Raw genomic sequence first — 18,729 nt, 5'->3', positions numbered from 1 at the left:
GCAAGATAATCCATGGCCTTAGATAATTACCAATATCTAGATTTGTTCTTTGAAATACATTAGAATTCCAATTTTAGCATGCACACCAAAATAGCCATATGTAACATATTTATTTTTAGAAAAATTCAACAAAAACTCAAAGAGAAAACATGCACAGCTTTGTCAGGCCCATAACGAGAGAACCTAAAAGCTGCTTTTATCAACTGGCAGAAAGGACCGACATGAAAATGTACTTCCCTCTGTTTTACATGCAGACTAAATATTTCACCATTAATCCCAGACGTAAATCAAAAACTCTTTATGACGGACTTGATTGCATTAGGTCGGCTTATCCAGACAAAGAAGAACAAATCTAATCAATTGATGAAAATGGTGAAAAGGCTCTTTTCATGTCCTTTCTGTTTCCAGAAAATCTATAGTTTCTCTGAACAAGCTGATGCAGTGAAGTCAAGGAATATGCACCTCACCCTCTTCCATTTTCATTTCTTTCTTCTTTTGTTTGTATGTTCAAGAGCACTTTTAAATCTGGGCTATCCTTTCTTTAAGGGCCCTGGATTTTAAAATTAGACTCTTTCTCAGTGTTTTTTGTCATCATTGTCTGCCTGGCAGAAAATGCAGTGGTCTGCTCTGAGAAAACTGCTGCTTGGACATTAAGCAGCACACCAACCATAGTGTATTCCAAGCGCTTGAAGCCAATTTCATCATTTTCAAAGCTGCTTGTTTTGGAGTGATTGGGTATAATGCTCATGTCAAAACGTTCCTACCTCTTTAAATACTTGAAATCCCTTTCTGCCTCCTTCTCTTTCTTATTCTAGTCCTCCTCAGCAGGAGTCATAGCATCAACATCACATGTTTCTCCTCTCTGCACCTCATGATGTTTTTCCGACTGAGTCTGAATGTGATATTTCAATTAAAATGCCACGCCGCACAGCCAACATCCATCCAGCTGCTTTTGTTTGATAGTTAGATCTCCACTCATCCACTCTTGACCCCCTCCTCTCTTGAAAGGCAGCCACAACCTGACTATCATCCTTTTCTATCTCCCTGTGACAGTATAGAAAATCCATCCCAACATTAATGGCTGGCGCAGAGGATGTGTAGATCAGAGTCAAGCACATGTCTCCCCTTGCCTCTTAGCGTTATAATGAGGCAGTTGGTAGGAAAACATAACAAGCCAGATAAGATTCATGCTGATCAGTGGGCAGATAAAGGTTCGGTTCACCTCAAAGCATCGGCTAACCAGCGTGTGTGCGAATAAAAGAGGTAAAAACATGTATGTGACTGATGTACTGAGTGTCTGTAAGGGCTCTTTTTGTTTCGGGGGAAACAACAGCAAAAGGTGAATTTCCTGTCTACTGTTTTTTTTTTTTTTACACTGATGGATGATTCAATGTGTGAGCTATTTTTAGATAATGTCACAACATTATGCCGTCATATGTGGAATGCAAATCAGCATCAAAAAGAGACAAGGACTGCAAATTAGTCTTGGCTTGTAGTCCTATATACGTCCATTGCACTTAATTAGATGTAACAATGCCTACATATATCGTCCCTGACAAATAAACTGAAAATAATTAAATAAAATAATTAAAAGACCTCATTAAACACAAGATACGGTACCTGAACAACATGTTTGTATATGCAGAACACACGGTATGAAGTCACCTGTAACCTGTGCCCTTTGAACTAATATGAATTTCCAGTTTTTATCCATAATGGATTTTTTTTCTGATGCATGATGCAGATGAGCATTTTGTAAAGGAGCAATACTTAACTCTGACACCAAGTGTTTAAAATGAGTACTGCAGTCTAAATTCAAAACATAGAGGAGAGCTTTCTCCCCCCGCCCCCTCTTTCCTAGAGTTGATAGCATGTGGGTTGCCATGTTGCGGACACTGAAGCTTCAGTGTTTAACCAGCTCTTCATCGGTCTTGAAACTTTTCTGCACTCTAATCTATCTCCTTTTTTTCTAAATTTATCGTATTCTTTACCACGTTTCTGGCCGTGGAGTTTATTAGAAAAATTGGAATCAGTTATATCTGAACCAGTTCACATGCCCGCTTCCATCGCAGTAACACCTGTTGGTTTGTTTTGATTACTGGTCTTATATCACTCGGTGATTTTTTTAACTACTGTTCCCATAATGCTTGGGGGGAGGTTCCAAAAGAAGTGTAAGCTTTCACTGAGATAGTAGGGACTTTACTTTTTTATGATAATAATACTTCACATTTTGGAAAATGAGTACCATGTACAGCAACAGTTCCCACTATGCCTCAAGGAAGGTAAATAAGAAGTTTAAGATTGTGAAGGACACATAGGGAATTTATCTATTAATGTATTTATTTAGCAAATATTGTTCACTTTTTTGCAAAGAGCACGTTATAAAACAAACAAACTTCTCATAAAAATGGAAGAAAGAGATATCTAGATTCCTAAAAAGATGTCCTAAAATGCTCACACGCTGAGTTGGACCAGTATTAGTGTTTCTTTGAGATGAGATCTTCAGTGTCAGTCCTGCCACTGTGGGATCCTGATTGGGAGTTGTGGTAGAAGATCCTTGAAGAAGAGCAAGTCTGACACTGAAGCCAAATGTTAAGAGCTGTTTTTAAAACCAGCTCTTTTTTTCTTTTTGCTTAGTGAATCTTTCCGCTGCTCCCTGGGGCGTGAGGCATTTCCCCAGCTCACTCTTGACTGAGAAGTATACGACAACACATCACCACAGATTAGAAAAATCACACTGTGGCATGTTGGTTCGGGGAGTGAGGGAGTTTTTGGTGGCAGCTGTGATTAGTCTGATTTCTCCAATGGATGACACCCTTGCCTGGGATCATCCTGCCCTTGCCCTGTATGAAAGCATTAGAAATGAACTGCAGATGAAAGCAGCAGGATAAAAAGGAGAAATTAAGCACGTTTCTGCTTGAGAAAATGTTGGAATTTGAATAGCATCAACTTTGAATTCCCTGACCTTGTGCTTTTTATGACATTTAATTTACAAAACCTACTAAGCCAGCCAGCGTGACTGACTTCTAATATTGCTTTGCTATTGCTTGGCCTTATATTGAAAGAGGGAATAGAGTGGAATATTTTGGGGCTGCTGGATATGTAGCCAAAGCTTTGCCTTCTGTGTCCTTGTAGAGCTGAAACTGGAACAGACGACACTCAGATTTTACTAATTCTAAAAAGGGTTAACTGAAAATGACATTAAGTGCATATCGCAATGCTCATTCTCAGGGAGTGCGCTATCCACAATCAACACCTGCACGGAAAAAAAACACACAGAGAAGAACACAGAGAAATGCACTTAGCTTAATTTTGATGCAAAAATCAGGGCAGCATTATTTAAACGTTTGTTTCTCAGATGCCTGCTCAGAAAATCAATGAGAAAAGGAAATGTCTTTGACTGTACACGCTTTTTTTTCTGTGCTTGCTCAAGTTGTGTTTTCTCACCCTTATTTCTTTCTTTCACTTATGTGTCAAAATATGTACTCCTATTTGTACAAAACTCAGCCCTTCTCTCGGCTCCTTCTGCTTGCTTTTTGCCAGCTGGAAGAAAGAGATGTATGATGTATTTATGAAGCCAGCTTTACCTCTAACATAAAAACCGTGAGCTGCCTGCCCTTGGCTCAGAAAGGAAAACGAGATGGCTGAACATTCTGGACCAAGCGTGTCTGATCTTGGGCAGCTTACACACAGAGACCAGGCAGAGGTTTACATCTTTGCCCTTTAGACTGATGTGGCTGAATCAAGGGCAGGAATACTGGGCAAACGATATCACTGTCTGGGTCCCCAATTTGAAGTCAGTGTGTGGGTCTTTAGAAATTATGTTATATAGGAGTTGCTCTTTCGTTAGAAAAAAGTTCATCTGTTACTGCGCTGCTTTTCCTCGGCTACAAAACTGAGAAGGAGAAACTGCTGTGTGCTCTGGCATGTTTGTGTCTTGTAACACTTTGTACATGAAAGACGGTGCTATCAGAGGAGAAGCTCTTCCCGGTTGTTTTTTCACTACTTTGACAAGGTTCACACCTCCAGATGCGGCAAGAGAAAAAGAAAAAAAACAGACTTCCGCTTTTCCCTCTGAGGGTCTCATGATTTGTCCTCCCTCTGTCACTCCACGCCACGCTTAAACAACACCTCGTAGACGGAGGTGATGGTGTGTTGATCCGACTCCAAGGGTCAAGTTGGGCGTCAAGTTTGGGATGGCAGCACCAACAGCTGCCCAGTCTAATTACTGTATGTAAATGACAACAGCACTGCCATAGCAAGCCTCTCTGGTGCTGGGTAATTAATTTCATATCTGCAGATCAGAAATGTCTGTCCTGAGGTGCTTGTACACCAGAGCTGAATACAAAGGTAGCTCCACCCTCTGCAGGGGTTGTATTCAATTTGCTCACAGCGGGAATCTTATCACTGTCAAAAGGGGAAGTTTAGATTGGAAATGTGCACGCACACACACACACACACACACACACACACACACACACACACACACACACACACATAAATTAACATTGAGTTCACCCAGAGAAACAAACAGAATGAAGCAGAAATGTAGAAATCTCCATCACTGTGCTATTTGTATTATAATAATGTGATTTATATATTTCATTCTAACTCATGGAGTTTGGCTTTGAAAAGGTCACTGAATAAATATTAAAGCAAGCATTATTAACTATTCTGCCAGCAGAGTATCAATAAATTAAATATATAACACATGCAAGTCTACATACATGTGTAAATGCCTGTTTGTGTCTGTCGGTTTCAAAATGCAATTTGGATTAAAGAAATGTTATCCAAAAAGAAAAGAAAGACAAAAATCTTCTAAATGTAGAAATGTGAAATTTTTAGGTTTAAAAACAGAAAAGAAGGAAAATGGTACAGATTGACCCAAATAACACATTTAAGTTCAAAAAGTGCCCCTACAAAGCTTGTTAGATTTGTATCTTTCCCCAGGACATGGTAAATCAACTTTAAGTATATTCCCTTATTTTACAGTCGGTAACATGAATAAAATATTCTCCCTATTCCAACCACAATAACTCCAAAATGCATGCCATTTTTTTCTTTAGTACAAAATACTCTGACGTGCAGAAGACATATCTGTCATGATCTGGGGAAAAAACAGAAAGTAATTTGTGTGAAAATTGTAACAGTGGGAGGGAGCGTCTCAAAGAGAGCAGGCAGCAATGATGCACTCGTCTTATTTGGTAGCTTCTGCTCCAAAACGCTGCTAACACAACATTTTGTGATCCATATGATCTGCTAAAATTGGTTGTTACCCAGAAGAATATAAGCATCCCTGCCTGAGAGTAACAGTAGCTCTGACTATTTTCATTGGCAGTTTTAACCTTGCGCGTGTGTTCTTAAAACGGTACATTTGTTTTGCCCAAGGACCCTCTGCCAGAGTCCATTGTGGGCATCTTGATGAGTTGTGATTGAGATGATCGAACTCTTGACCTTGTGCGGTCTCTCCCTGCTGCTTGACACTCACTAAGAATCACTCAGTATGAGGAGCTTGTGTGTCTAACTGTGTATCCACCTGGGTAACCTAGCAGACACTAACTGGTCATGGCAAAACTGTCACTTCCTATGTAATCTTCTACACCTCCTCATGAGCTCCTGAGTGTGCTGTATTCTGTGTCAGGGTCTTTGAGGGTGCCAGTGCTTAGGATAGTTTTTTACTGACACTTGTATAAACTCAACAGCAAGTATTTACATGGACTTTTTACATTGTCCAAAAAATACAAGTTGAATAAACGATAATGATAATGAATTATCATTTTGCTATCACTTCAAATTTACTAACTGGAGTATTAAATGGCGGCGCTGGTTTATTCAATTCAAGCAAAAATGTCTAATTACCACAATTATTTGGTTCTGCCTTTTTTTGAGAATCTGTCTATGTGAAGAACATAACTTCTCATATTTTCCTTCATAGCCTTGTTTTTATCCCAACCCACTGCTCTGGGAATTTTAAGCTTTTGTGGTCACCAAACTACTTCATCAGTTAAAGAGCTAAAGTACTGAAAATGTAGCACTGCTGCTAGCGGTGCTACTTTTACTGTAGCACTGCTACTGCTAAACAAAGGAGGTCAGCCTAATTTATTTGTGAGACATAATGAAGGCTAACTATAGTATCATGTCAATTTGTCACATCAGTCTGTGTTCATTCTTTACCATTTTTTTGTTTGTTTTAATATTGAAATCATCTACTTGCCTAAGTTAAATAATAATAGACTTTATTTGGCATGGACATCACAGACACATTGGACGAACCAGAGGTATTGTTCAAGTGTTTTAGCAAGCATGCTAGTTCTCAACACCTGTCCACAGGAGGCTTTTGAAAGGAAAACGGCTATGAACAGGGACGGTAGAGTATTAGTTGGTAGAGTCGTCGCCTCTCAACCGGAAGGTCGAGGGCTCAATCCCCAGCTGAGCAACATGTCGGTGTGTCCTTCGGTGGCGGTGTATGAATGGATTACTCTCTGATGTACGTCGCTTTGGATAAAAGCATCTGCTAAGTGAATTGTAAATTGTAAATTGAAAACAATTAAGATAGGGAGAAAAGCAATAAAACAGAGAAAAAAGCACAAACCTACTAGCAATGGTACATAGTTACCAACATTACACTGTCTTTTAGGTTAGCTGTTTCAGCACACTCTTCCTTTGGTGATTCCATAACTCATAGAAATTATTGCAGTGTGAAAACAAGTCTATAAATTTAATGAATGGTAATGAAATCCCCAGTCTGCATTCATAAAGAATGCCCACCTGGCTTAAAAGGTGAATCGGCTAATCAGAGTTGTGGCCTCCCTCTATCTGTTTTTGTAATCTTGTATTCCTGACCATACATCACAGCTCTTGAGCTCAGTAGAGCTCCAGTCCTGGTGTAAAGGTCAGTAGCTCCAGGCTGTCCGTCTGTCTGCCTGCATCTCCCTCTTTTTCTCCGCTCCTTGAATGCCTAAATAAGAAAGGTTAGTAGACTCAGCTGCTCTTTCTTGAAAGGTCATGTCGGAGAGCAGACACAGAGCATCCAGGATGGTCTTATCTGCGTTATTTGTGTGGTAGTTAGCTCTGGCAACTGGTACTGTGTGTTTGAAGGTGTTATTTTGAATATCTCTACTGTCCACTCCGGCACGTATTTTTCTTTATATTTCATGTAATAGTTAGGGTTTTTTTTTTTTTCCTTTAATTGGATGCAGCACATTGTGTGTTCACAGGCACAAGTCCAAATAATTGTAGGGAACCTTTGCAGCCAGCTTGATTATTAGCTGATGCATACACTGGTGGAGGGAGGCTGTGGAGTGGTCCCATTAAAACTTAAGATTCAGCTCATCTAGGGAGACAGCTGTGCAGAGAGGAGAGTATGAGAATGAGCTCTGGTTTAGTGTCTCTAGAGGAAATAATGATTTGCTATTTGTTTAGACGCAGCTGTAAACCACATTGCACCATCCCGAATGAATCAAGTCCCTATAGAATAAGCCATTTACGGTGACATATATATTATCCAATTCAGGCTAAATCAAGCAAAGCTAATTTCATTATGTCATTACATCGTAATGGCATGCAGATGAGGATGTTGTTGACCTGGCTTAGCCTTGGCTTGTCAGTCAAAGTAGAGGGCAATTAAAGTGACCCGGCTCTCCATGAGATATAGAGCACAATTGAGCGCCATAGAGGAGGTAGGATCAAGATAAATTCAAAAGAGTGAGAAGCACAGAGAGAATATGAAAATGAGAGACAAAGAGAGTAGAAATGCCACCCTTCAGGGATCAACCCGAGGAGGAAATATGACGGAAGGAGAGAGGGGGTGGGGGATTGAGTGGATTGGATGTGAACTGGAAAAGCTGGAGCAAGAAAGTAGGAGTTGAAGTGAGGGAAGGAACCTAAATATAGACATGGAAATCAGAAGAGAACAGCTGCCTCCTTCCCTCAAGAGATACATTAAAATCAGGTCTGGGTGGCCAGAGGGGAGAACCTACTCTACCGGCCAATTAGGCGCACAGAGCTCTGCACTGTTCTAATAGAACCATCATTGTGGCCCCTTCGGCCCTATCAGTCCCTCTGGACTTGTAGCAGCAGCCACTGACGCAGGGTTCAGGAAGCGGGATCCCCGGACTATTGTAACTCTGTGTAGGCACTAATTCCGCTGGAGAGAGGAGAAAAGAAAGGCAAAATGAAGCTTCGATATCGTTAAGCGTCTGTGTACTGTTTAGTAAACTTTAAAACAAATTCATGAAAAGTCCCCCCCAGATGTGCTTTGTGAGAAACTTTTAACAGTGAAATTGTTGATTTTAAAGACATTCTGACACAACTCCTGAATTTTATTAATATATTAATATAAACAGATCTAGAAATAAATAGAAATTCCTTCAGGAGAATATTTTCCACACGTCTCTCACTTTGTGTATGCTTAAGACCGTTGGCGAGACACAGATTTCAAAGAAAAGCTGCTTCATTCAGTGATTTATTACCAGTGCAAAAAAAATGGGTCAGTTTGATTTTGAGAGTAGGGGAACCTCTTCAGATAATTGTCTCCTTTTTCAAAACTCAGTAACAGAAGAGAAGAATGCTATTCTAAAACGAGAATACGACCTAAAACAAAAAAAAAAGGTGAAACTGCTTAACGGAAGCTGTGAGTAACATTACATTTCTTGTGAGCACTGCAGCTGCTTGCTGTGTTGGAGTGGCACAGAAGAACAGAGTTCAGATGATCCAAGTCGATTTGTACCATCATTTACAGTAATATTGGAGGAAACAGTACTGGAGAGAATCTGTCTGGATCTGGATCAGTGTTTGTATCGGCCTTGCCTGATTTGCTGCACAGCACCCATTCATTTCTTAAATCTTAAACATTGTAGAACTATAAGAAACATTTCTCAAAATACATATGTACTAAATTTTTTATCTTCTTCATATCTGTCCTGGTTTCATGTGCTATAACTTAAATGGGGTCGCATTGTCTTATGTTCATGTATCATAGCCCTGAGTGAAAATCAGGATGTGTTATGCATTGTAGAAGCACCCATGGGACACGTTGCCCATCACAAATGTCATGTTTTCACATTCGTCAGAGGCATATCATTTGGAGAACAAACTAGCAGATTATGTTGCCAGGGATGAGTTTAGTACTGACAACAAGTGAGCATTTCCCTCGAGAGTGACACATCTTACTGCAGTAATGAACTGAAATTATACTCTCATATCGTCACTCTGTGCAGAACTTCACTCACAAAAAAAATCATCGCCACTGTTTCGGCTTGGCAGTTAACCATTAACTTCTCTTTGTGGCCGCCCACAAAAAGTGAAATGTATCACAGTGTGGTTGCGTGTCACCCGACTGCGCGAGCAGGAAAAATGAGAAAATGTAAGTGATTTAAAGAGAGGAAGTGATAAAGCAAGGGAGGGCGGGAACAGGAGAACGGTAAATCGTTGGCAGATCATGCCTCATGCAAAACTCTCATGAATAAAACATATTCCAGGCCTCCCGTTGCTGGGATCCATTTTTTCTTCCGTTTCCCTCCTCTTTCCCTCTCTATCTCTCGCGCGCATGATTAACCTCGGGAGGCCTTAATCAACACTGGAAATGACCCGTGCTCCTTGACTTACCTCTCTGCACCTCTCCTTCCCCTCCTTCACCTCATCCTCTCTCCTCTCAACACGTCCTTCACCGCGGCGCTGTGAGTGATGTGGCTTGCCTCACCTGCTCACCCTGCAGACAAGCTGCTGTTTGAGCGTTTGTTTATCTTACCTGTGCAGTCATTAACTGGGGGAAGGAAAACACCAAATTGCCTACTGAATATGATCAAACGCATTAACGTGAAGGTGTCAAATGAATCACACAGAATTTATGGACTCCTTATTTCTAAATATTCCTTCTTTTCTTTATTTGCTTTCTCTTTTTTTTCCCCCTTCAGTTTATGATCCTGTCCTGAGGGGGGTGGTGGTGGTTTAAGATGAGAGAGTTAGCTGTGGATGAATAATCTTTCTTACCTAAGCCTTTATTTACACAGTCTTTAAAACCTTTCCTCTGGGGATGAGGACAGAGATAGATTTATGGTTATTATTTTTTACTTGCTTACAGCCTCTCTCACACGCATTAAAGCAAACACACATAAAACCATAACAGTTAGAGCTGTCCAGGGTACTGAAAACAGGCAGGCAGCTACTGAGGAGCTGTCCGTGGTGCTGAAAACTAGCTCTGCTGGACAACACGGAATAATATAACTGTTTTTTTTCCTGTTTCTCTCAGCGGATGAAGGCATGACACATACATTCATCCACACATGCACAGTCCATTGGGGATGAATGTGTTTTAATTGGTCTTCCCTTTGTCGCTGAGGTTCAGAGAACTGTCGGCTAAGTCCCCCCTGTGTGGTCTTTGTTGGGGAATAATTTAGCATGGAGTTATGGCTATACATCCTTCCTGAACATTAGTTTTTAATTGAGATGTTACATTTGTGCAGAGATGAAAATGTGATATTTTTGTGGTGAAGTTTAAATTATGGTCTATATGTCACATACGTTATAACCAGCCGGCAGAAAATATCATTTCTGTAGCCCGCCTTCATAGGTATTGTTTTAAACCATCCTTTTTTTTACTGGATTTTAAAATTAATAAAGTGAATTTAATTAACAAATCAAGCAATCCAAAAGCTGCCATCTGTCTCCCTCGCTTTCTCTGCTATCCTTCTCTCTCTTCCCCACCTCCCGATACAGCCTCATCTCCTCTAACATGTATTTCCTGTGTGTGTCACGTTGCAGGTATCAGCGGTCAGTACCCCCTGGTTCAGAATATGACGGTGACAGAGGGTGGGACGGCGAACATGACCTGCCGTGTAGAGTACAATGACAACACCTCCCTCCAGTGGTCAAACCCAGCACAGCAGACCCTCTTTTTTGGGGACAAGAAAGGTAAGACTGACAGACTGACAGACAGACAGACTGACTGACAGACAGCAGAAGCCACACAACAGATGCAGTCTTACAAAGTATTCCCTGTTTAAGGTTTGCAGTGGGCTTGACGAAATGCACAAAACACACAAAGATGTTTTTATTTTTGTATATTTTAGTTTGGAGAGCAACCTGAAAGCTCCCTCCTTACTCCCCTGTGTTTGTCACTTGAATAAGCTGCTGTCTTTGTGATGTCAGCGCACCTGTCCCACTTTCTGTGTGTGTGTGTGTGTGTTTTTACAGCAAGTGCATTCACAGTACACAGAGGATGATACACACTTTTAAGGCTTTTCTCCTTGGATGAATAGTATATGGCTCCTATTGTTAATTACTATGTACCTCACCCCTAAACACACACACACACACACTACTAATACACAATCCCAAAGCCCTCTACTCTGGTCAGACTTATGGAGAGTTCTTATTGCCATTCCACTCTCAAGTTGTTTTGCCAGAAACAAGCTATCCAATGGTGAGCATCACCTGCTAAGAACAATCTAGAGACTTTAATGTTTCTGTGAGCAGCCCGTATAACCCTAGGGTCGGAATTGTTTATGTTGTGTTTTATATCTTGAGAGTAGAAACAGCTTCAAAAATCAGCCTACATTTCAGGAGGAGTATGCTACTCTGTTTGTATGAAGTAAATTTCGTTTTTTGTTGTAGTTGATCTCTCAAAGCGGTCGGCGCAAACCTTGAATATGTTTTACTGCATCCCCTAGACATGGAGCGGTGGATTTGATTAGATTTGTTATACTTCATTGTTAGAAGCTGGTGTTTCATATCCTCATACTTTGAATGTCACCCCTCCACCTCCTGCCGTGCACATAACCTTGCTGTGGTACTTAGCTAACTGCTTCCAGCTCATACAGTACAGTAATTTCAGCTGTTAGAAAACACACCTGATTATATGAGCCTTGGGTAGTACAGCATAATCGCACCCAATGTAAAGTTTGTACCTACAAATCAGAGAAGCACTTTTCACAGTAATTGGCAACAGACTGCACCTTGCTTTGCACCTAATTACCTTTTCATTGGTGAAAATGTTTATTATGGTAGGTTTACAAATCAAAATGAGGGAAATGCATAGTAATGTAGCACACCGGCACATTGTAGTAACAGAAACAGTGAAAATGGCATCAATGGTAAGTGTTGAATATAGTATGGTTAAAGAAATACACACACAAAACAAGACCCTAACAGGGCATCGATACTGACTCCACTTGGAATTCTTTTTGAAATTGAATCCTGCAGAGATAACCAGTGGGATACATTTCTCTCGGCAATATGCCTTTAAGAATGAAGATTTTTAAAACAGGACTTTCAACTATCATCGCCCTCAAGCCCCACTATCTGAAAGAAACTAGCCTGAGACTAATGTGATCTGCAGAAAAGACTGTAAGCTCTGCATAATAAACAGTTTATAAGCCTGAGACCTGTAAGAACCCACAGTGAAATGTTTCCCATAAACCGGATGCAAACCTCTGTTATCTTTGCACACATTCACAGACACAGTAATGCACACTCATAAAGAAACCCACAACAATTACAAGCACACAAATTGTGGATACTGCATAAGGACACCAAGTTTTAATGGCTAATAAGTACAAAGCGTTTATTCCTGACCTTTCACACCCTCTTCAGTGAAGTCCCCCATAAAGAGGATTCATGGGTGTTATTTTGTTGCTTCCCGCCTGCTGAAATGATTGCACCCTGTGCATCTCTCAGCTGTATTAGTCGAGTGTAATAGAGGATGAATCACGCCCTCTTGTAAGTGTCTGGATTAAGCACATATGGGATTTACACAGACTTCTTCCAAACACAGTGTGTGTGTATGTGTTTGTGTGTTCATGCGTGAACGTGTGTGTGCGTGTGTGTTTGCATGTATTTTTGCATACACACATTTTTGAAGGCATGAATGTGCCAAGCGTCTCAATATGCAACCATTCACATTTTCACTTACCTACCCCCTTTTTCCTGGAAGAGAGGCAGTAAAAAGCTGCATTGAACATCAAATTCAGCAGTTGATGTTCTCTGCAGGTTATTCCATATCACACCAGGGGTCGGACTTGGGGGTCTATTTCATGGCATTTTCACTGCAGAGCACCAAGATTGGAAATGAAAAAGCAGCCAAGGACTCTTTTATTATCAGAAAAAGCAAAGGGATACTACTGCGGCCTCAGTATTGCAGTGCTGTTTTCGGTAGGTTTGTGTCTGTGTGTGTGTGTGTGTGTGTGTGTGTGTGTGTGTGTGTGTGTGTGTGTGTGTGTGTGTGTGTGTGTGTGTGTGTGTGTGTGTGTGTGTGTGTGTGTGTGTGTGTGTGTGTGTGTGTGTGTGTGTGTGTGTGTGCATTGGGAGTTGTCTTGCTGAACGTGGCAGAGTCAGACGCACATGCAGATGGGAGCACTGAGATGGTGAGTGTTTCCAAAGTGCCACTGGCAGTGAGAGAAAGGAGAGATGTCTCAGCTGCAAACGCCTTTGAGCACAGTAGGTTTCAGATTAATTTTCCTTGCTGCCTGTTGGGGAGAAGAAGATGGGGATTAGGGCAAACAAACCCCAAACTAACCAACTTTTTTGCACTGTTGCAATCACTTGAAAAGCATAATATTTTTTTTATTGCATCATAGAAGAACTTTTTCTTTCAAATCTAACTTTTTTTTCAGTTCGCAGGTTGAGTCGGCAAGGGAAGAAAACGTTTTAGCTGATTAAAAAGTATGTTAATGTAGGGAATAATTGGTTAATTTAATTTATAGATTCCACTCTAATAAGAAACATATATATATATATATATATATATATATATATATATATACTTACAGAGCAGATTTATAATGCAGAATTCCATCTGTGAAGGCAGCTATATCTGTCTGTCTGTCTGTCAATCCAACAGATTGTTTTCGGTGCACCTGTCCCTGCATGGCTATGTATCGTATCTCAAAGAGAGTTTCACTTGAATCCTCTATTAAAGTCAGCCACAGAGCATTAGCATAAACATATTGGTTTCTCAAAGACAAATGCAGCGGCTGACTCCATTAAAGCCCCCTGAATGGTGCCGGTTCTGCGGCTGTTGTTGTTTAATGTCGGATCTGAGGCTCACCTCGAAGACGTTTAGTCGGATGAAAGAGACTCCTCTTGTCTTCCGTCCTCTCAAAGGCGCTCCAATGGCTTTGAAGAGTTGTCTGAATTTCGAATAAGTTTTTGTCCCCAAATGTAGCCAATTTCGTCCTTTCCATCACTTTCACTGAGGGAGTTAAGCTGTGATTCGACAGTGAGAGAGAGAGAGAGATGAGCACTGGGCAAGAGGGATTCTCCCTTTTATACGATTCAAAAGAGGCTAATATCGTCTTACAAATTGCTCTTTTGGTTTCGTGTAATTCAAGACTTGATAGTAATGTTATTTCCTGAATGGAGAAAATTTGCAATGAGGCATAATGACAATTTCTTCGTTATTCTCGTACTAGAAAGAACCCATGTGTAATTACTTTCCTGGTGAGATTTCCAGCCCTATTAAGTGGAATCATCATGTGTGAGCACTGGCTAAAGTATGACATTTAGATCATTTATTCAACATGGTTACTGTAATTTGCCAACCTCTTTTCATCCCATTTCTTTTACAACACCCACACCTGTATTTCCATCTCTAAAGTCCTTACTTGATCCCTTGTGCTTGCCTGGAATTATCTGTCCGCCTTGCCTTGGAGTTTGCCAGGATTGTATTTACCTTCAAAGGATCATGAAGAATTTTACAGCACACATTTGGTAGACCTGAATACATTCAAGCTTGATTATACATTTGGAATGGAAGCTAAAGATGCTGTTATATGAAATTGGCAAAGGTGTTAGATATGACTTAACCAGCAGTATGACATCAGCTCATTTTTTAATAGCAAGGCAAATCTCATCTGGGTGCTCGGCAGGATAAAACAGCTAATGTTTTCTTCATGGTAGTGAAATACTTTTCTTTTAGAGGTCATATTTTAATAAGCAGGGTTTATTTTGGCATTATTATTGTTATTATTATTATAATTATTATTAAGTTGTGAATAATTACTTCTGTTTCATCAACATTTACAACATTAAATAATTGTTTTGACCCTGTAATTGTACCTTTTGTTTTCATTTGCTAATATAATTTTTCTTTTGATTTGATATTTTTAGTATGTGCTTACAGCTTTTTCATTAAATTCTTCAATCTCCAAATGTAATCTTTAACTAATATTTATCCTACAAGACTCTGAATAATGTGCATAATCATAATCATTTGAAACAAGGTTTTTCCACCAATAACAAGCTGTTACGCTGATGACACTTCTTTCTATACTCCTGATTTTAAAAATCTGACATTGAAATTATTCAAAAGCAATGAATATAATTGAAGTTATGCCCTTTTTTCACATCTTCTGATAAGACGCATGATAGACAGTTTGGATGTTGGAAGATATATTGAAGTTTTGAGGCCATTTTTATGTATCTGTTATCTGGGCTGCATGGTGGTGCAGTGGTAAGCGCTGTTGCCTCACAGCAAGAAGGTTCCTGGTTAGGCTCTCGTCGAGCAGCCGCTGTTTTTGGTAAGTCTCCACATTCATGCGTGGGTTCTCTCCAGGTCCAGTCCACCAACAGTCCAAAGTAAGGTTAATTGGATATCAGCCTAAAATATAGATTACCTAGATTCTAGGTGTGAGTGTGAGCATGAATGTTTGTCTGTTTCTGTGTGTCAGCTCTGTGATTGAAACACAACCAGTCCACGGTGTTCCTGCCTCTTGTCCAATGAAAGCTGGGATCGGCTCCAGCCCTGTTCCTGTCCTGTTCACAACCCCGAATGGGACAAGTCGTATAGGTAATGGTTGGATGGAGGTTGGTATTGGGTTATAGTCATGGTAAACCAATAAATAGAGCATTTGCAGAATTCTGGAATTCAAGCTCTAATATGTTGATGTTGTTTGCTAAATTGCCAATGTGCATACTGTACCTGTGAACATCTCTGCCTATGCTGTACCATCTGCAGATTGATTGAATGTGTTTAAACATTAAGATTAGTGTTCTGGGTGAACAGCTGAGGGCCAACTGCTCATTTTTTAGGCCTCTGAGCTGCTGAATATGAATCTATTCGGGTCCTCAGATGTCAAATATTCAGCTGTCGGAATCAATTTGCTGGCTGTGTAAGTGTGTGTGTGTGTGTGTGTGTGTGTGTGTGTGTGTGTGTGTGTGTGTGTGTGTGCGTGCCTGTGTGTGTGTGCCTGCGCACGTTTGTAAGTGCACATATACGTGTGTGCATGAGGAATGTCAAGCATTCCAACTCCCCAGTATACAACTATGAAAGCTTTGATGCATTCAGAATATCTGTGCCTGAGCAATTTAGGGGATAGGCTTTTAAAAGTTTTCCAAAGTAAATAACAAAATAAGAAATGCCTGACAGACTTTTTATTTAACAGATAACAGAACTTTCTCTCCAAACTTAATCTTAGCAAGAAAGTTGAACTTTTGAGACAGCTGTCTTTTTTTTTTTTTTTTTTTTGTATTTCCTGGAAGAGTGCCTCTATGAAACATCCTTTCATATCGGTCTGAAGATTGGTACGGTGTTCTCTCTGATAGAAAAAACTTGACTGTAAATCTCCAAAGATCCCTAACAAGTCCCCTCTCTCTGAGACAAGGACCATAAAACATGAAGAGAAGAAAAAAGCGGAAAAAGGAGACGGGAAAAGTAGGCCTTGGTGGGATAAAGGAGAGGAATTAAGGAGGCATTTTATGAGCGCTTTTAGATGCGGTTATCACCTCTGAAAGACACAGGCAAACTTTTCTTTGACCTTGAGAATTCTTCTTTCCTGTCAGGTCCGATAGTTAAAGACATGTCTGTTTTCGTTGGCATGTGTTGCCTCTGGATCAGAGCAAACAATGTCAGGCAAAATCCTGCTTTGTTTCTTTATGTGGTGCAGCTGCAAACAAGTTTCTGTGTTAGAAAGAAACTTCAGTGTCTAATGAAGCAATAGATCTAGTTATTACTGCCATTATTAGCAGGGCCACTTATCATATGTGAGGTGTAGAGAGAAATACCCGAGGCAAAGGGGAATAATTAGCTCTCACTTAGTGGCAGCCTTATTCTTTTCTTTTTCTGGGAGGACGTTTTGAAGGAGAGAATTTTTTTTTTTAGGGAGTGAAGATGAAGAATTGTGAGTTTTTTTCGTCTTCAGATTATCATAAAACAAGAAATATTCAGATATTCAGCCCCTTTAAACTTTGTACACTTTCTTTTCAAAAAGCTTTCAAAGTCGTTTTGAAGGATACCCTAGAAAAACATGAGACTCCTTATAGACCCCGGCACCTGTTCTTCTCCTCCTGAGCTGGAGGGGGGGGGGGGGGGGGGTAAAAGTATCCCTATGCAAAATACAATAGGGTGTGGAGGCGAGAGCTGTCTCCTCGCTGACCTGCTTCTCACAAGGACTTAATGAAGTAGGGCCGACGGAGGTGTCCCACTGAACTCGGCATGGCAGCTAGAAACCGATGAAAGGAAATCGTTTCTGTCACAAGGAAAAATCTCCACAACCCAATTACTGTATGGAGTGTGGCACATTTTACATTTTAAAAGGCCACTGTTGCCTCGGATAGGTAGAACAGGTAATGGAGGTTGAGGGATGGCGGAGATACAGAATATACATTTAGCTGTTCAGTAAACATTGCATTCTGTTGCTCTCTCTCTATCGGTCTCCAACACTCACACACACACACACACACACACACACACACACACACACAATCACAAACACAAAGACACATAATCACACACGAAGACACACACACAAGCACGCAGACAAACTGGAGTCCCCTGATGGGTTGTTGACAAGAAAAAGAGAACAGTCACATCCGGACACAGGCAGCTGAATGTATATTCTGAAATTTGCACTTTTCTCATTATAAAACTGTGTCACCTGAATGAGCAAACACCTGCCAAGGTTCTGTACTCATACACACTGTCTCCAGGTAGATGAAGGGACAGGGAGGAGGAGAGGCTGGGGGATGGGAGAGTAAAGGCCAGGAGGGGGAAATAGAAAAAGGAAATAAAGGATCGAATTGACAGGTGCAAACATGATATGGGCTGAAAGAGAATGCATTTAGAGTCAAGGCTGTTTGCTTATTCATGCACTCTGTATGCCTTTACAATAAATGTATTCTCAGTGTTCAAATATGATTACCTCTTATACACACACGTGTGTTTTCTTACCTACTTCTTTCAATGTAAAGGAGAGTAGCTGTAGTTTTGAGTAAGAGTTATGAAATCCAACGATCATGGACTCCATATTGGTAATGCTGACTGCAACAAACTTTTAGTCAATCTAGAAACAGTCAAAGAGGTGGAGCTGAGGAGCGTCTTAAGCCTCCCGGCAAACAGCAACAACGCAGCAGAAATGATAGACAAAAACACGCTCAACTCCCTTTCAACGTAAAACAACTGAATCCCGAAAAATGTTAAACAAGAAAAACGATTAGGACAGCTCTCCAAAATTATAAATAAAAAAATTGCCTGTTTCACGCTGAAGAAGGGCGCTATGCTCGAAACGTTAGTGTGGCAATTAGATATACAAACAGCAACAATGTGCCAGACTGTCAGTCCGTTCAGAACTGCCCCGATTAATGCAGATTGATACATAACCACCCTCAGGAGTAGTCTTTTCCAAACAGGTTAGCTATAAAGAACATAAATATCCCTTTCAATAACTATGAATAAAGAAATAAGATAGAGAACAAAATGTTTTTTTTTGTGTGTCTGATGAAAACAATTTTAATACA

General features: G+C 40.4%; 1 protein-coding gene across 5 annotated transcripts in view; it reads left to right on the top strand.

The window, feature by feature from the left end:
* Window positions 1–18,729, top strand: part of cadm2a (cell adhesion molecule 2a) — a 219,988-nt gene that overhangs the window by 155,280 nt on the left and 45,979 nt on the right. For all 5 annotated transcript variants that reach the window (XM_061054921.1, XM_061054919.1, XM_061054920.1 and 2 more), the window contains one exon: window positions 10,762–10,911. In XM_061054921.1, the coding sequence (XP_060910904.1) occupies window positions 10,762–10,911 (150 nt within the window). The remainder of the gene's footprint in view (window positions 1–10,761; window positions 10,912–18,729) is intronic.

This window comes from Labrus mixtus, chromosome 14 (assembly GCF_963584025.1).
Source record: "Labrus mixtus chromosome 14, fLabMix1.1, whole genome shotgun sequence".
NCBI classification, from domain to species: domain Eukaryota; kingdom Metazoa; phylum Chordata; class Actinopteri; order Labriformes; family Labridae; genus Labrus; species Labrus mixtus.
The sequence above is the reverse complement of the archived record's forward strand: the minus strand, read 5'-3'. Positions and strand labels throughout refer to the sequence as shown.